Source organism: Epinephelus fuscoguttatus, linkage group LG22, assembly GCF_011397635.1.
Source record: "Epinephelus fuscoguttatus linkage group LG22, E.fuscoguttatus.final_Chr_v1".
In the NCBI taxonomy this organism is placed as follows: domain Eukaryota; kingdom Metazoa; phylum Chordata; class Actinopteri; order Perciformes; family Serranidae; genus Epinephelus; species Epinephelus fuscoguttatus.
Genome location: NC_064773.1, coordinates 10,967,545 through 10,987,591, shown reverse-complemented (window position 1 = coordinate 10,987,591; position 20,047 = coordinate 10,967,545). Strand labels below are relative to the sequence as shown.

The window sequence follows — 20,047 nt, the reverse complement described above, 5'->3', positions numbered from 1 at the left end:
TCTCATGTGTGGTGCTCTAACTGAATAATTTTCATCTGCTGATGAAGATTACGACATATGATGGAAAGTTCCAGCCACTAAATGGACCTCAAGGTGAGTCTGGTTTGTAAACAGCTGTTTCCAAGGTTACTGCAGAGCAAAGGAAACAACAAGGACAGAAACATCCAGATTGAAATCTAAGGAGACAATAACAAAGTGCTTTTTTTGAACTGCTGCATTAACCAGGGTTGGTACTTTATGAAAAGACTGACTCGACACTGATGCCAGCTCTCTCATGTGCCTTTCTCTGCATAATGAAGGAACATTGAAAGGGTTGGTGCACCTCAACAAAAAATATTATTCTGACTCACCTCTTGTGGTGCCCAGCCAAGCTGATAGTTTGGATCTATCTCTGAAAAATCTGCCATCCACAATAGACACATCTCTGTTCCGTTACTCTGGATAAACCACACTGTGGACAGTTTTAATGGGGACTCTTCTCTCAGTGGAAAGTACCCAAAACTATCTACCTCTACAGCTTGTGAGGAAATGTTTTGTTTTGCTGACAATCCATTAAGGCTGACAGAAAATTGTGTAATGTACCAACATTAGTAGAGTTTGCTCACACTGCTCCACCAGGAGGCCGTCAGCTTGGGGTTGTGGTGCTGCCAGCCTGCTTCACCCTCACCAGCAAGAGGAGCAAACGGAGCATTCCCAAAATCTGTGTCTGCCTATTCCCTGCTGAACATCACCACACACAACCCCTATATATGTATACGCTGTAAGGAAGACACTGATGTGAACGTTACACTGATCACAGTATCCACAGAGAGACAGACGATGAGAGGTTCACAGAGACTCAGAGGTTTGACGAGGAGACTTTCTGACAGCCACATCCTCTTGAATAACAGGTGCCTTACATAAGAACAAACACCAGTCCTGTCAGTGAAAACTTTTACTATCTTATGTCAGTCACGACCACCTCAAAGGAATCGTCAGAAATCTACAAGCCTCGTGCTGACACACTATACACGCAAACAAGTTAATATTCATATTTTTAATCATATTTATAGCTGCCATTAACAGACCTGGGGCCGTATTCACAAAGCTTCCTCGTACTAAGAGTTGCTCCTAGTGATGAAATTCTGCGAAAAGAGTTATGATGTTTTCGAAGCATTTCCCCTTAAAGTTAAGACCAGGTCTTTGTTAAAATAAAAGTTATTCACAGAGCACCTTAGACTTTAAAAGACCTCTTAAGGTGAAAAACTGTTAGGAGCAGGGACGAGGACTTTTAAGAAGCTTAAGAGTTTCTTAATCAGAGGAGAAAATGGTGGAGACACAAACAGGTCAGAGAAATGTTCTCCAAACTCTGGATGACACTGGGTAAATGAAACGCTATAGATGACGTCGGCAGGGAGAATATGTGCGGTGGAGCTTTTTAGGGATACACACACATTTCCCACCTAACGCTATAACACCAGAAATAAAATAATCACAACACTAAGATGTCTGGAAAACTGGAAAAATGCAACAGTGCAGCAGTGATGACTTGGGTCTGTCTCGACCTTCCATCAGCAGAGTGATCACACTAACAATGACAACACTTTGACATCAGCAGTTTGTTTCCTTTCCACTGGGTGTCCACACCTTGCAGGCTCACAAAAAAGGTGTGTCTGTGACAACCAATCACATCTGTTAAAAGACTGTGTCACACCTAGCAACAGGGTCAACCACACCTCCTCACCAATTCATCTCAATATCCCTCCTCGACTCGATCGAGTCGATCCTCGATCACTTGACCTGGCTGTAATCAGCTGCCGCCGTCATCACAAACGGACATTGCTTCAGAGGAAAAACGTCTCATTTATCTAAAGATATATTTCCTTGTTTCTTCTATCCTCGCGTCCTTTGCGTCCCCCCGTGTCCTACGAGGGTAGAGCTAAGACGCAAGGAAGAGTTGCAAGTAAGGGAAACATGGATGTGAGATTCGGCAATGGGATGAACCCAGAGTTTCTGTCCCTTCCTTGCTCAGAGTTGCTCTGAGAACTTTCTTAAATCACTCCTGAGCTCGGACTCCTTACTAGAAGGCTAAGTTAGGAGCTCTCTGAGAGTGTTCTCAGAATGTTTGTGAATACAGCCCCAGATCGTGCAGGAATAATGTTTGTGGTCGATCTCATTAGGAATATGCACACATTTCCCACCCAACCCAATAACGCTATCACGCTCCAAACAAAATGGTCACAACACTAAGATATTTGGAAAACTGGAAAGATGCAACACTCCAGTAGTGATAAGTTGTGTCTGCCTCAAACTTTGATCAGCAGAGTGATCACACTAACAGGTGTCCACACCTTGAAAGCTCACAAAGGGCGTGTCGGTGACAACCAATCACATCTGTTAAAAGACTGTGTCACACCTAGCAGCAGGGTCAACCACACCTCCTCACTAAGGTGAAAGGGTTCATCCTAATATCCCTCCTCGACTCCTCGATCCTCGATCACTTGACCTGGCTGTAATCAGCTGCCGCTGTCATCACAAACGGATGTCACCTCACGTGATGCTTCAGAGGAAAAAAGTCTCATTTATCTAAAGACATATTTCCTTGTTTCGTTTCTCCCGTGTCTCATCTTCGCGCCCCGCCTTGTGTCTGCCTCAAACTTTGATCAGCAGAGTGATCATCTTAACAGGTGTCCACACCTCGGAAGCTCACAAAAAGGCGTGTCTGTGACAACCAATCACATCTGTTAAAAGACCTAGTAACAGGTGTCAACCAGACCTCCTCACTAAGGTAAAAGTTTCTGTCCCTTCCTTGCTCAGAGTTGCTCCGAGAACTTTCCTAAATCACTCCTGAGCTAGGACTCCTTACTAAAAGTTTTTAGGCTAAGTTAGGAGCTCTCAGAGAGTGTTCTCAGAATGTTTGTGAATACGGTCCCTGGTCTGTACCATTTTGTGAAGCCCCGACCTCACCTGAGCCCTGTGGGGGTACACACCAATAAACATCCTGGCCACGGACAATAAGAAAATACAAAAAGATTGAGGGGGATTACTTCTGTATGAGTCTATAGAATAATTTGGGATACCTCCTGCATACCACACCTTTAAATAATGTTAAAAAATCTACCTATGTCCTTGTTACAGCACTTCACACACTCACTCACTCACTCACTCACTCACTCACACACACACACCCATATAAAGACATATATACTAGTTGCTACTGCCAAAAAGTCCAACGGGGCATTAGAGTTTTTATGATACATCCTGACGATATCATAACAAGAAATGACTTCTTCCACGTTTTACAAGTCAGAGGACGGTAACATAGCTGGCACCACGGCATTATGTCGCAAAAAGATCAGCTGCTGCGTGGAGTGTTTATTCATGAACACATCTGCGTTTATGATGTGAGCTGGCAGCATGTCAAAGTCTGGATGTAAAGTGAGTAAAAAGATTGAGCTGTTGGCAGGTTCTGTGTGTGTGTGTGTGTGTGTGTGTGTGTGTGTGTGTGTGTGTGTTGGCTTGTGTGGGCATTTAATGAGCGAGGATCAAATGAGATAATATGAGGAATTAGTGGCTGCAGACGCTGTGAGGGGAGAATATCTACGAAACGTCTGACTGTGTGAAGCAGAGGGCTGAAAATTCAGTTTGAAAAAGGTCGGATCATTTAAACAAGCTTTGAAAGTTTCTGAGGAGCTTCAGAGAGTTAAAAAGGAATCTGTGTGTGTTTGTGAGAGAAAGACAAAGAGTGATGAATCTTCATGACTCCACCTTCCAACGAGGACTCCATCTTTCTTAAGTGCTAAGGAGAGGAGTGTTTGTCACAGCGCTACACCTGCAGCGACAGCTCTGGTACTTACGCCTACTCTCATAGATAGCCCTGGACTTCTCATAAAGGTCATAGGGGTCGGGTTTAGCCAGGGCCAAGGCCTCGGAGGCTGAGTCTGGGACCGAGGCCCTGTGGAGATGGTGTGTTGGGAAGGGGGCGCTGTGGGGGATAACAGGGGCGGACAGGCTGGTCTGAGCGGGGCTGCTCTGGCCCTGCTGGGACTCCCACTGCTCCAGTACCTGTAAAGCACAGCGGCATGAGGGGGTCAATATTTCACTGGCACCTTTCCCACTCGTGACACTCGATGTTAAATCGGTAACCATGACAACAACAGGAAAAACTGAAGCAGTTTGCTTTAAAGACTTCTGACTGTTTGCTAATCCCCATCGCTCTCAGTTAGCTTACTGTCACTCCTGTCAAGCCTTTAGTTCTCACACAGTACACTTGGAGTTTACCCTAAAAACGGTGGCAAATGTATTCATCAAAATTCACAGTAATATTTGAAACAGTGGGTTTTTGATTACAGAAACAGGAAGACGAATGCAGGCTTCTTATTTCCAGCCGATGACCATGGATTTTGTTGAAATAACTCTTTTACCAGTGGTAATGCTACCGCTAAAATTCCCTTAGCTAGCTGGTTGAAAACTGTCTCCTGCTGAATTTTTTATGTCCAGCGGATTAGTTTAAAAATGAAAAGCCTGTCAAAGGACCTTAAATATGCACATGTGGCTACATACATGGTCAACTGCTGAATAATAGAGGCTAAAGCTTCAAGGCTAAAAGTCACCATCCTCACCACTGCTGATCCATAAGAGATGGAAATAGAGGAGCAGCATTGCTCTTATACACCCTGAGTACAGTATTACCGATAAATTCAATAAAACACAGCTGTGCTCCATTGACTCTGATGCAGTCGTTTCAGGTTTCCTTCATTTTCAGGCTGGTTTTGTGGATTTGGAGCTAAATGTTGTGCCTGGGGCACGTCGTGTATTAATGATACTCGTTACCTGGAGAGGTTGGAAAAAGATATACGTTTCTTCCCTGTTCCAAAACCAAAATCAGACCCTGAAAGTGTAGGGTTAGCTAGCTAGCTACTGAAGATATAGCCTACTGAATGTATACACATGCTGCTTTTGCTTTTTAATGATTGTAACAGTGAAACAAAGACCAGTGAAGGGAAGCAAGGAAACTTTGCTGATATTCAACCAGTTCTGTGTCATCAAACTGTGCAAACACCGTTCATCTGCACACACTGCAATACCACACAGCTGGTTGAATATCAGCAAAGTTTCCCTTTATATTCATTGTGTTCTGTGGCGATCAGCAGTGATGTGGTGGTTCACTTTTACACTGTGATCTGTAGCCTATAGTTCGGCTTTAGCTTCTAACTATCTTTGTCTGTTTAACCTGTTGTTGCTGCTGAGTCAGTTTGACATCCTGGATATATCCTTCAAACACAGACTGTAGACCCCTCTGTCTGCTTCTCTCTGGAATTACTGCTTCATTTTTCCAAAAATATGATCATATTTCTTCAGGGAGTGCAGTTAGTGACAGTGTGGGCTCCAGCAAAAGGTCAATTGAAAAATCCCATATATTTTTTGATGTGGGAACGAGGGCGATAGTAAGCTAAAGAAAAAGTCATCCTGGAGCAATTTCATATCAGCTTCTATAACTATCCTATTTACTTTCTATGTACTGAGTTGAACTGCTTGCATAAACATGAACTCCTCTCCAATCATCCAGTGATGCCTCAGGGCTTCTGGCCTTGTAAGGATTAAGAAATATACCATTTGATTTCCTGGAGTCTAAAATATACCTTATGAGGAGATATTTACCTATACTGATATCAACCTGGGGTTCTTCCTTTAACTTATCCTCAGTGCTGCCCCAGAATGCTTTCTAACTTCTATTCCCTCTTTAGGCATCGCTCTATCGCCCTCTTCTGTTTTGAATTCGGAGAAACCCAAAGCTTGACAGGTCTGCCGTGCCTAGTAACAGTTGATAAGCTATGATTGGACAATGGCCTGTTTGGGAGTGGGGTTTAGCAAACGATCAAGTCATGTTAGACAGACGGGAAGCCAGACGGTTAGTGAGGTTAGTTGTTGAAACAAGCAAAAACAATTCCACCCTTTGTTTGTCTTTTAAATCTCAGTGTGTGTCAGGGATGTGTGTGTGTATGGACAGGAAACATAAAGAAGACCGTGATAAACAGATAAATATGGCCCTGGTTTGGAGGGGAGAGGATGGCTGCATTTTTTAATGATCCTATTGGCTACTCTGTTAATAAAAGGCAGAGCTCCAGATTAACTTTTCCACTCGATTGGTCACACCAACACATGATTTGGCTGCACCCTTTTTTTGGTACAGCCTGGTATTAATTAATGACCATGCAGGCTGATAAACAGTTTGCATCCCTTAGTTCTGCATTGATTTAAAGATTGACGGCGACTCGTAACTCAAGCTTAAACTGTGTTGACCCGGTAACAAATTAAGAGTTGCCTGTAATGGACGTGCCACATTGACTACAATACACACAGTATAGCTTTACCCTTGTGCTGCAGCCATGAGTAATGTGTTGGCCATTGTGCCTGAAAGTGGTACTTTTTCTTCTTCACTGGCTCAGTCTGAACCTCTCACCTCTCCCTCCACACCAGCCTCCTCCTCTCTCTTTTCAATTGGCTTTTAAAATAACCAGCTACAGACTGCTTCATTTTTGAAACACTACATCAGCAAAATGGATTGTTTCGTAAAGTTTTACACCGCTACGTACATGCGCATCAAGCGCTGTGTGTAGGGCTTCAAGTGCCAGCAGGGGCACGGATGATGTACTCGACGACCAGAAAAATGTTGGCATTGTATGCGACTGCAAACCACGGATGCGTTAAATTTGCATGTTCTCATGTAGCGGATACGTTGAAACTTTGCGTTTCTCAAATGCAGTGTATAACGTCTGGTTAGGTTTAGGCACAGAAGCCACTTGGTTACGGTTAGGCACTAGCCTGGCAGGAAAAGCAGCGATGTCTTGATGAAATAAGAACTGCTTTTCGTGCCTAAAACACACCACTAGGTCCCTGGCTTGAAATACTTGCTTTTGGTGCCACTGTACCAGCCGGAAAAGCAGTAATGTCTTGATAAAAAACAACTGATATTCATGCCAAAAAAGCAGATGAAAACACACCACTAGGTCCCTACAGAACACCTACGTTAAGCTGCTGGAAAACCTTATGGCTTAAAATACTTGCTTCTGGTGGCACCATCCTGGCAGGAAATGCAGTGATGCCTTGGTAAAAAACCAATCACTTTTTGTACTACTATACCAGCTGGACAATTTTAGTAAAAAACAGCTTATTTTTGTGCCACTATCCCATCAGGGAGAGCAACAATGTCTTGCTAAAAAACAACAGATTTTTTTTGCCACTATCAAGGCAGGAAAAGCAGGCGCCATAGCACTGTTTCGACCTCTCATTAGTCCGATGTCCCGTTGTTCTGATATGTGATTATACTAGGCTACACTGTATTTGTGTACCATAGAGGATCAGCAACGCAACAAAAGTAGGTTACTGGTCGAGATACAAGTGTCATAGAGAGGAGAGAGTGAAACACCATGACCTCCTGTTATTAACTCTGGGGTCGGGGTTGTGTGGGGAGCTCTCCGCAGTGCTGAACGGCTCCTGGCGGGCGTATTTCTGTCTTGATGGTGCGCCGCGACTGGCTCTGGGTCAGCTGGGAAAGGCTTGAGGCGAAGCAGGCTCACAGCTTATGTGTTTGGCACTTTCTTTTTCATTTTAACCCACACCATGATCTTTTCCTGACCCTAACCAAGTGGTTTTTGTGCCTAAACCTAACCAGACCTTAACCACAGGGCATTGTGATGATTTCGGAACAACGGGACTTCGGAACAATGGGTTTAATATGGTCGGAACAATGGGATGTCGGACCAATGGGCTGTCGGACCAACGGGCAGACCCCGGAAAGGCAGCTTTGTCTTGATAAATTTACAAGTGCTTTTAGTGCCACTATCCCAGCAGAGAAAGCAGCAATTTCTTGCTTAGAAAACAACTGCTTTTTGTACTTAAAAAGCTGACGAAAACACACCACCAGGTTCCTTGCTTTTGTTGATTATTGGCCTCTAACAGCGGCCCTCAGTGGTCTGCAGCTTGGTAAGCATCTGGCCTAGGTGACATGCCATCTAACTTCCCTCTGGCTCTGACTTACAATCATTACATCACTTTAAAATCCTTAATATGATGAGTATGAAATGCATAAATGTAACTTATTTGTGGTTTGCAGAAACACACAATGCCAACATATTCTTCTGGCGAATGGGCTGCAGAAAGAGGTCACAGTGTCAACCCTCTTGGTCGCAGTCGGGACTACAGACTGCGGTTAAGGTAGTACTTTCTATATTATCCCCAATTTACATCCAAAATGTGGATAAAACAAATTTGGAAATGTACTGTCAAGTGTTTGAAGTGACACCGGCAGTTTTGACAACACCAGTCAGTCACAGTGTCAGCCTTGATGTGTCAGATAAGTCAGGCCGCTTGAGTCACAGCGTGACACTAAGCAGATAGCCAAGATGACATGTTGACATGTCAGAAAGAGTGAGAGACGGATCCGCAGGGAGCGACAGGCTTTTTGAAACTGAGACGGTGAGACTGGCTGCATATGGCACGCTTTAATATTGAGAATTACAGGGCATCTGGTTCGAGATGTACCGAGAATAAATATCAGCTTCATAAAAGCACCGGGACGGAATCAAGAGTGTTTCCACTCTTTGTGGTTTCATTGGTGTCTGCTATTGATGTGGAGCACGTCTGCACGGGGCAGGCTGCTGAGACTGGAGACCTTGTTAAGGCTTGGATTAGACTGCTGCATCCTGATTTCTCTTTCCCTTTCACTTTCCCTCCATCTCCCTCTGTCTGTTTGATTAAGACTGTTCAAGCGAGCACACTGTGCCTATAATCTATTTGGTCAGATGAATAGAGGACACTGCAGGCAGGTCTTCTTTATGAGACAACATCATTGAGTAATGTGCTCCAACATTAAGTAGCTGTTACGTACAGTATTGGCAAGATTTGACAGACAAATCTCGATAAGCTCATTTGCAAACGAAACTCCCGGGAGCTGCGGGCTGAGCTCGACTGTAGGTCGATATGACAATTAGGCGACTCCCCGATCTTCCCTTATTAGTCAAATTCCTCCATATTTCATTCTCAGTGCTGCAGAAGTCTTCCTGCAACAAATGATACCCAATTAAACTGAGGCTGAACTCTGGTGTGTGGGGGGCTCAGCAGCTGGGGGAGAGGGGCAGAGCAGGGTGGGGCAGCCAACAAATGAACACTGGGGGGTAAAGAGAGAGTGAGATGTGAGCAGACAAGACAAGGGAGAGAAACTCTGCATGGCGTCTGCTAGTTTGTGACGTTCAAGGCTTTTTTTTCCCCCTCAGAGCTGAGAATTACAATTATTCTGAGAGAAATGGAGGAGATTGATAAGACCGAGAGGGAGCAGAAATGACGAACAATGAGGCCAATTTCAGGGGACAAGTGTCGACGGAGCCGCACAAAGCAGGCTTCCTGTGTTGATCTGGAATGATGACAACATGAGCCGGGGTCAGGTGCTGGTCAGAGCAGCGCTGGGAGGACGTCCAGGCATGAAATGGATTACACACATAGTCGCACAAAGAGAAACAAAGAAAGATGGGTGGAAAGGCTCGTGTGCAGGCATGTGAGTGTGACAAATACACATAAAGACAAAGTGAATCTGATCTAAAAGGGGGTGTTTGGTGGATGGAGTTTTCATGTGCTCAGGGACAGCAGATGATAGTGGAGTATTTATGGCAGCGGAGGCAGCGGGAGGAGAGGTCGAATGTGAGTTTGCAGAGATATTACATATGCTTAAAGGTCCAGTGTGAAGGATTCAGGGTGATATATATGCAGAAATGGAATATAAGGATGTTTTCTTTAGTGTCATCATCTGAAAATCAGAATCTTTGTGTTTTCGTTACCTTAGAATGAGCTGTTAATATCCACATAGGGAGCAGGGGCCGGCTGCACAAAGCACCTTAAGTTTGCTCCTTAAGTATGACACTTAAGGTTTAGTTTTTCCTTAGCTGATTAAAGTACTTAAGGGTGTTGGCACAGCCATTTCTGAATGGTGTCATTAGCCATGAACGACATGGGTGACCATTCAGGCTGCTTTTTAACAGTCGATGAAACGTTAGCTGTCCAGGAGGGTCATTAGTCGGAAAGATTTCATTGGTCGTTTAGTCGCAGAAAAATAAAAAAAATCAGTCTGAAAAATATGGATAAGTTGATCATGTTAGGGAGCGATCACACAGAGATGAAACGCTAGAAACGCGACGCCAGTAAAACCATTGTTTTCCTATTATATGGTGTGTCTGACCGGCGTTCAAGCGTCTTTTTAGACGGACGTTTTTCCGGCGTCTTTTTAGACACATGTTTTTGTAGACTCTTCTTTTTAGATGTGTGTTTTTAGATGAGCGTAGACGCTGAAAAGTTAAAATATTTTCAACTTTTTGAGCGCCAGACGCCAGTTGCTAGCGTGCACTGAATAAGCACTTCCAGCGTTTCAAGCGTCTTTGAAGCATCCGTGTCTCTAGCGTCTCATTTCTGTGTGATTGCCCCCTTAGTGCAGGGCTACCCAGAGCTTTACATCCGTCCCACAGACGATAGGCCTACACACATATAAACAGCGCCTGGAAGAAGATCAGCTCTGCACTCAGGATGTCAGGTAAATAGGCTATATGGTGCTGGTTAAGGATGCTAAGCAACCTCAGACGCAAGCTGCTGCCGTGCTCTTGAAAGCTGGCACAAAAAAGGCACAAGAGCAGCGCCCAGCACCTGACATCATCTTTTCCAGGTGGTTAACGGCAACGGATTTTATTTAAAGGAAACCTTAAATCAGATTTTACGGAAAATCTTAACTGAAGGTGCTTTATGCAACCAGCCCAGGTCCTTATTTATGGAGATCGCCATGTTGCACCGCCATGTTTCTACAGTAGCTCAGAAGAGACAAATCAAACACTAGCTCTAGATAGGGGCATTTGCATTGTCGCATCAGCCACCATTGTAAGCAGCCCCTCCATGACTGAAAAACACCTTATTATTATTTTTGTTAATTATCTTTTGACTTTTATGCCTTTATTTAACAAGCATGAAGCGTGAAAGGGGAGAAACAGAAGGGATGACATGTAGCAAAGGGCCACAGGCTGGAATTGAACCTGTGCTGCAGCCGCTGCCACAAGGACACTGCCCTTTTAATTGGGACCCCTCTACCCATTGAGCTACTGAGCACCTCAAACACCAATTTTTTTAAGATGAAGCTGTTTTATTCAGTGGTTTTGCCAGTGTACATCATCAGGTCTGTTTGTTTTGGAGAGGAAGAGACCTCTGCAGATAATTTGGCTCGTGGTAAAACCTCCTGAACACCTGGATCTTAAGTTATCAGAGAAAAAAGGTCAGCACAGATAAGCAGTTACTGGGCTAGCTGCTTGTCTCAGACATGCCAATCAGCATTGGCGAAACACAGACTTGTAACATGAAACTGCTTTTTCCTTGTTTTTACCAGTTTAAATCACCAGGTCTGTTTGTTTTGGAAGGATGGTTGCTGCTACATGCCACTAAATCCCCTTAAATCTTACTCACTGGACCTTTAATGTGACAAAAGGAAATAAAGACAAGCTGAAAGATAAATGAGAAGGGAGCAAATGCATGGTGATACAAAAGTGCAACAAAAGCTTCTAAAAAATTGCAAAATTATTGTAAAATGAAGATGGAGAAAGGATGAAAATGCGTGTGGGCCATGCCAAAGCAGTCTGAACAGCAGCACTGTAGCTGCAGCATAATTCAAATGCCCTCAGTGTGGATAACCCTGATGGCACTGAGTCAGGTTATGAATTAGCTCTGACTTGCAGGATCAAGAGATGAGTGATGTTATGAATGGCCCACTTGACCTTTCCTCACCCTGTGACAATAAAGAAGGGCTGAATATCAAGGGCCAGCTGTTGTACAAGCCACGGACATGTAGTGAATCATCAGTAGAGTTAGTATGGCGAGGGGAGGGGTTGAAAAGTCATTTGTAGATCTTACAAACGAGTAAAATAAAAGATTAAAGTCATTTGGATTAGCACATACACTATTCACACGGCAGCCATTGGTGCTAAAGTGACAATCTACTGATTAAAAAGCAGAAATGGGGGGACAGTCCGAGTTTTGGAGGCTGGTGGATGTTACCTGCTTAGGGGTCTTCCAGGGTGAATAGTGACCTGCAATGTTGAGAGAACAAAAAATGCTTTAGACTGAAAAAGATGGTAGAAACAGATCATGAGATGTGAGGTTTAATTTCAGCTGTGGAAGCCAAATCCGGGGGGGGAGTTTATGAGGAACACAAAATGAATAAAAACACTGAATTACAGATAAAGCAAATGAAAAATAAGAGCGTGACATGAAAATAGTTTTTGGGAATGGTATGAAGGACAAAGAAAAGCATAACTGACTCAAAGGAGATAAAAGCACAGAGCACAAGATGGCAAATAAATATCAATGGACTTATTGTAAAGACAGAGAGATTAAAAAAGAGCCGAGAAGCATGTCGAACACAATATGAGATGTCTTGATATAGAAACGATGGACGTGAGTAAACATGACAGACAGCGATCGACAGGTGGGGAAAATGATATTAGCCAATAAAGGAAGCAATGAATTCATCTTTTCCAGCAGTGATTAGGATTATTAGTGTGTGGATTTATGATCTGTTTGGGGGTTTTAGGAGATCTGATATGTTCTGCATTAAGAAAACTGTTTATATATCACGAAAGAAAGATAAAACCCGAATTAACAGATTTTTTGGCCACTAGCGGAGTAGAAGAAACAAGAAACAAACACTAAGTGAAATAATATTGACCCTTGAAACAAGTGCTCCATGAATTTATTAAGGTACTCCTCCTGGGGGACCCCAAGGCGTCCCCAGGCCAGATGAGATATAAAACCCTCCAGCGTGTTCTGGGTCTGCCCTGGGGCCTCCTACCAGTGGGATGTGCCCAGAGCACCTCTAACTGGAGGCGTCCAGGAGGATCCTGATCAGAGGCCCGAACTACCTCAACTGACCCCTTTTGATGCAAAGGAGCAGCGGCTCTACTCCGAGCTCCCTCCGGATGTCCGAGCTCCTCACCCTATCTCTAAGGGAGCGATCACACTGAGATGAAACTCCAGAAACGCGACGCCAGTAAAACCATTGTTTTCCAATGATACGGTGCGTCTGACCGGCGTTCAAGCATCTTTTTTAGACGCGCATTTTTGTAGACACTTCTTTTTAGACAGTGAAAAGTTAAAATATTTTCAACGTTTTGAGTGTCAGACGCCAGTAGCTAGCGCGCATTGATTAAGTGCTTCCAGTGTTTCAAGTGTCTTTGAAGCGTCTGTGTTTCTGGCGTCTCATTTCTGTGTGATCGCCCCCTAAGGCTGAGTCCTGCCAGGGATCTCATTCTTTTGGTCACTACCCAGAGCTCATGACCATAGGTGAGGGTTGGGACGTTGATGGACCAGTAAATTGAAAGTTTCACTTTCTGGCTCAGCTCCCTCTTCACCACGATGGTCTGGTGCAGTGCCTGCATCACTGCAGGAGCCGCATCAAACCACTGATGCTCCTTTCTGCCCTCACATGACTCAGGACACATACCTTTACAAAGTACTTTTGGCAGTGAGCAAGAAAGCCATCACACAGAGGTAGCTACAGGCAAGCCCCCCTTATACACAAGCATACACAAAGGGATGTCACCTACTGACTGGTTAGTTGAAAAACCCTGTTCTGTTACCAACCCCTGTTTCCCCCACCCGCCTCACCACTCAACTGGCAACACAGCATATGAAAATTTGGGTATCAATCAAGCAAGAGGCTGTGGGTCACAAACGGTGGTAAGAACCCCAACTGAGATGTCCGTCTTTTGTGTCCTTATGACACCTCACATCTCCTGTGAGCACCTTGAGACCTTTCATCTCGTCATCACACATCAGCTCCTGTTAGGACTGTTTTCCCCTCTCACTGTTACCACAAGAGGTATTTGTGAATCTCTCATTGATCTGTCAGGGGCCTCAGCAGTGGTGATGAAAAGGCAGTTGAAAAGCTTTCACGTAAGTAGGTTCAGAATGATTACACCTCACAATGAACTGGTTTCAGTTTGTAATACAGCGCAGCGAGGTAAAGGGCACACGTTTTCCTTTGACTTTCCCATTCATCTGACTTTGACCTTTAACAAGGGACGCCGCATCTGTGCTGTTCACGGCATTGTTCAAACACAACACCCAGAAATCTATCTCAGATGATGAAAGGTAACAATCAGTGAAAAGCACAACATGCTCACAGAATAATGAAACATATGCCCCAGCGCTGTTACTATAGTCTAATTCACAGGAGCATGAAAAAAACAAGGTGCACACTCCATCTTCCTGATTCAATTTCTCCTCTTCCTGTCTTTCAAGTGCTGCCACTGTCTTCCCACTGGGACGCTACAAGCGTATGCAAATGGGGGGATCGAATTATGGGGTGACTGCTCGAATTATGCGCCAGCCTTCCCAGTGTTGGCCTGGCGAGACTCCAATCGCACAGTAAAAACATTCGTCTCGCCGAGCCGCCGGTGGAATGGTGACAACATGGAAATTAACAAAAGAGACACACAAAGACATTCAGCAGTGTTTTTTCAGACTGTCAGCTTCCATCAGTCAAAACAAGATTCATATTTATATTCGTACAACAGCTTATCTAAAACTCAAAGGATGTTTTTTGAAAAGAATGATAGCAGCGAGGGATGGAGAAGGTCAATCAGTGAAAAGCTTTCTGTCTTGCGTACCTACATCTAAGTCGGTGTGAAGGACGCAACAACACAGCAGTTCTCGGTGTGGGTGACGGGACCTGAGCTGAGCTGGACAGACAGAGAGGAGGGGCACTACCAGGCATCACTGACCGAGGTGTTCCCCAGGGTAGCGTTGCTGTTAACTCAGGCGTGCCAGACATTTAGTTGGACGTGGGTGTCAAAGTGCCCCGTGGCTAAAAGTAGAGAAGGAGCGAGAGGCTGAGAGAAGGACTGAGAGACAGAGAGATGGAGTGAAAGGAGCTGTCCGCGGTGCTGAGAGGCCTTTAGACTGACTGCTAACCAGACCTGTCAGCTCGGCTACACAGAGTTACACCACATGAACCCTGCAGTGTCAATCCAGCACTTAGCTTCTGAGCTAGCTGGTGTCACGCTCCTCTGTAAGTGTCACTGTTTTCTGATGCATGCTAGACGAGTATATATGTTCCCACACATTCTTTACCAGCACAGTCTTAAAACTTTTCCACATTTTACCCCATTTCCATGACTTCATTTCAGTGGTTTAGAACAAATGCACTTCCCAGGTATTTGCTGATAAGCAAACCGTTAGCACTTGCTGACTTAACTTGCTCGTTAGACATTTCCAACACCGACTAACTGCCAGGTATCATTAGGCTAAGTGTTGTCTGAAGTAACAAACCTGTTAGCCAACTCCTTGATCTATAGGCAGAGATTTTTGCTGACCATACTCTCGAACAAAGGGTCCAACTGTCTCCGTAAATATTATTTCAAGGTCCACACAGTTTAATATATTCAGAATCATACTTGTGTTTGGCCATGTCTTTGAGCTAGTAGCTGTCCATACACCCCTTTTCGACAGTCATGGGCTGGCTTGGCTTGGTTTGGTTTGCATTTCCATTGCAACGCCTTCTTGAAGGTGTGTCTTGAACTTATGATGGCTTGTCTTGAGTTGGTGTTGTGTGTAATTCAGTAATAAACACATTTCATTTCCTGCAGATTCTTCACAATAAAAGTCCCCTGTTATTTTGTTACGTACAAACATTTATTTTGAAGTAGCAAAATAAGGAAATCTTGAGTTTTCGAGCAGCAACTTCACACAACTTCTGAAACGGCTGATATTGAACATGAAACGGCATTCAGCATCAGGGGCTGGAATTGGGGGGTTATATCACCACATGATTCCCGCGTGCGGCACCGCTGCTGCTCACTGCTCTCTCAGGGGATGGGTCAAAGGCGGAGAACAAATTTCACACAATCAGGTGTGTGACAATCAGTGGGACTTTGACTTTTGACGTACTGAGAGCTGAACACACACATTGCATTTGGCCATGTTGTGGAGCTAGTTTGCTGTCTCCGTAAGCAGCTGTCACTCACTCTACAGCCCGAAACTGCTAGCCTGGTTCCAGACCATAGACCCCGCCCACTCAACTGAGTAGGCTTGCATCTCTGGTCTGGCATACTTCAATGAATTTGCGATTTATCTCGTCCAAACGCCGGACAGACCAATGAACGCCAGGGGTCTAGCGATTAGCCAATCAGCGCCACGCTGATGTCAAGCTGTACGCTGGTGGGTAACTGGTGAGGATAGCAACAATGGCAACCGCTACAGATCCTACAGACCACATTAACGATGCTATCGAGGTATTTCGCCACTACTCGCGTTAATGGAGGACCAAATTAAGGAAGCTGCTAAACTGGATTTAACAGCGATGCAGCTGGACATGCACAACGACGGAGACATTTTAAACGGGCAATGCTCGCTTGTTTTCGGCACCCCCGAGGCATGGATACTAATGACGTCAGATTCTGGGTGAGTTGTTGATCTCTACTGATTGGTTAGGGAAAAATCAAATTCCCTCCCCCTTGTAAATCGCCTTCAATGGAGGCGGTGTCAGACTGAAGGTTCTGGGAGCTTCAGTCTGACACTCAGGGTACGAAACTGCACTTCAAAATAAAAGCTCTGTGCCGGAAATTCACTGTACTTAAAAACAATGTGTGTAGACTATAGTCTGTTAATTATTAGCAAAATTTGTACATTAATATAACATGTACTTAAACTGAAGTGTACTGCATTGCACTAACACCATCCTCAACCTGTAATTAATGATTTTCTTTTGCCTCTTATTTTTATTTATTTATTTATTTCCTCTCTCATTCATTCACTTATTATTCTTTTTATTTTATCTATTTTTATTTCTTTAAATTCATACTTTTGGGGTGAGGGAGAGGGGTGGATTTTCTTTTGCGTGTTTGTGGATGTACATATACACATATTGGATGTGTGTATGTTTTTGTTTATTGTTGTTAAAATCAATAAGGATACTATTGGGAAAAAAGACATAACTCTGACAGCCTCTCACATCTGAAGACAATCTGAGTTTTTAGTCACACACTAAAAGATTTTGCACAGACTGGGGATCTTGCAGGGTCGCTGTTTGCAAGACTAAAACTAGATTCCTCTTGAGACTATTGCCCATCCTGTTCCTGGTGGAAAATATTACACCAAACTCCCTTCAAGAAATATGACATACTAGCAATTTCTTACATGTTCACAAAGACAAATAACTCTAGAAACACAAGATAAAATGCATCATATGTCGACAGTGTACTTGTCAATTTGGCATCAATATCATACATAAAGATAAACTGTATTTGCACACAAACTTTTATTTAATTTTAAATTTTGTCACCTCAACTCACTACCAGCGCCCGTTGATTAGATGCACTATTTTTGTGGGAGGAGATTGTGGGAATGAGAAGAGAACCTTTTAAAAAATTAAGATTTCTCACTAAAATAAGTGCTGATTTGTGAAAACACGATGAAAATCTGCGCATATGCCCAGAATATCTCGCTTATTCAAGATCCCCAGTGGAAAAGTATGTGATTGTGTATGTGTTCTCGTGTTTCAACCTCTACCTCAGCCCTGGCAGGTAATGATGAATAGGACTGGCTGAGGTCGCGCCTCTTTTTCAATTTCATCCCAAAACTCCAATTAAAGAGTTCTGAACTAGGAAGTGTTTCCAGAGAGCCTTTCTGCTCCAAGGGTGCAGAAAAGAACCTACACACATCCAACCGTTTCACACACATAAGGCTACTTTTGTTCACCCATACAAAAACACAGATCTCTTTAATTTCAACGAGAGGCCGATACTGGCCCTTCAATTATTCAAATGAGACTATGATAACACTAGAGCTGATGGCAGCGTGCGTGAATCTTCCAGCCCTCTATGAATATGTATCTCCATTTGATGAGGGAGGCTGGCAGCTTCACTTAACATCCGCAGCAGAAAACCGATTCTATCCACCTCCATTCAGATGCCCGTCCCGTGTTCGCCCCGATGTTCTCGAGAACCGGCGTAATTGTGGCTGTGTGCAAAACAAAATCATCTGCAAGGCCCACGGTTGAATGTGCATGATATTAAAGCTCAAAACAGCACAATGGATTTAACCACGCTCATGCAATCAGCGGCTAATCACTCCATCCCATTAAAACTCAAACAGGAGTGCTTGATTTGTTAAGAGGTGAGTGATTCTGATCCTCCCACACACATGGAGCAGACGCAGAGCCTAACTTTTGCTTCTGTCATCTAATTTTAATGGCAGTGAGGCTAAATGCTATTAGCTTTGTTTAACCCTTTCTGTTTCTGCTGTGATCTAATCCCAGTGTCTCGTCCATCACGCACACGGCCCTTTGGCTGTCTTCCCGGAGCCGACCGGACGGGATATTGATCCTTGGCGGGCAGCTCCTTTGGGTTCGGCGGGGGACAGAGCTGTAAGTGTGAACATGGCCGACAGTCTGTGGTCTACTGGCAGAGAGCCGAACTCATCACTCTCCTGCTCCCTCCTCCCGTTCCCTTCTTCTCTTTTGTTTCCAACTATTCTATCTCACACACACACACCCAATGAATCACTGTCTAGTTACACACCGATTCCCTGGGAGGCTGGAGGAGGCTCAGTGAATCAAACCCTCCTTCTTCTTCTTCTGTTTCTCTACAAAGCAGACCTTCACCTGAAGTCGGCGTTGTTATCAGAGCGGCCTCTGGTCATCCGTGTGCACACGACCAATCCCAGGTGAAAGGTCGAATTGGGCGGCTGATTCATAATGCACAGTGGTAGTAGTAGAACGGGGAGTTTATGTAAGTGTGCGGGGGCTTGTGTGCAGAAGGCTGCCTTGGGATGTGTGCGGATAAGACGGGGAAAGAGTGTGTGCCTGGCTGTCGTGTAGGTGTGCGTACAACCTGTGTGAATCAAAACCATGTGGCTCAGCGTTTGTGCTGAGTGTGTGGGCGGACTGCGGCGAGGGAGAACGCGGCCTGTTTGAGGAAAGCCAGCGCACATGTGAACAAGCTGCAAGTCTCAGCAGCTAATTACAGCCCTGTGTCTCTGCTGGTGTGGCAACGAGGACACAGCCTGTTAATGGTCTAGATAGCCACTAATGAGGCTGTCTGCCACACACACAAACACACACACACGCGCACATATGCTGGCACACACACATACGCAGAGGCACAATAATTACTGGTGATGAGAGACAGAGTGCCCATTTGTTGGGCAAAAACGGCTCAGGAGTCAAACTCAAATTTAAGGGATGGCTAAATATCACAACTATATTACGAGCGTGCGTTTTTCAAGGTGATGGGGTTTAATTGACTGGATGGTTTGATCCTAAATGGCTCAATGTTTGGACGGTTAATTGGCGGTCAGCTTGCCGCATGTGTCTCACTTTTGATGGCGAGTTCTTTGGGAGTCGTGACACATGCAGGCGGTAACATGAAAAAAAAAAAAAGTTTAGTAGATAAAATCCACATCATTATAACGACATCCACAACTTCATCATTTGTGAGGCAGTGAAGCTGTCTCACCACGGCTTATAGACTGAAGGATATTCGTTAAAATGAAATGTATAGACCTTCAGGTTCTCATCCCAACTCGTCAAATATCCCCGCTTTGTCAGTGCCATTCACGTCTACATATAATATGTTAGGTATCCTTCTGTGTTTATTGTTGATGTTGCGGGACTTCGTGTCAATTCATGCATGTTTTTTTAAAAATACGCTTCGAATTTCTGCTCGGTAGATGCATTTAGTTTTTCTCAAAATATACTTACAGCTTCAGTAAAACACCTCGTATTTATGTTTATTACACCAGTGCGTAGTTAGGTTTAGAAAAAAACACCATGGTTTGGCTTTACATTCATACGAGAAGCAAACACATCTCTCCTGGGTTAAAGTTCTGGGTTTGTTGGACCCACACATTGCCCATCCTGCTCCACCTACAGGGACTTTCCAGTGTCTTATGTCAAGTCTTTACTGGCAGCATTTCAAACTGACGCTGTCCAGGAGCATCTCATTCTGACAGGTGCCATCTGGCCAACTGGTGGCGTATCATACCA

General features: G+C 44.3%; 1 protein-coding gene across 8 annotated transcripts in view; it reads right to left on the bottom strand.

Moving 5' to 3' along the window:
- Positions 1-20,047, bottom strand: part of magi2a (membrane associated guanylate kinase, WW and PDZ domain containing 2a) — a 396,740-nt gene that overhangs the window by 40,690 nt on the left and 336,003 nt on the right. For 7 of the 8 annotated variants that reach the window (XM_049566794.1, XM_049566795.1, XM_049566796.1 and 4 more), the window contains exons 11-12: positions 12,061-12,092; positions 3,837-4,044 (exon numbers count right to left, since the gene is read on the bottom strand). The exons of the other annotated variant lie outside the window; for it this stretch is intronic. In XM_049566794.1, the coding sequence (XP_049422751.1) occupies positions 3,837-4,044; positions 12,061-12,092 (240 nt within the window). The remainder of the gene's footprint in view (positions 1-3,836; positions 4,045-12,060; positions 12,093-20,047) is intronic. 8 annotated transcript variants of the gene reach the window in all.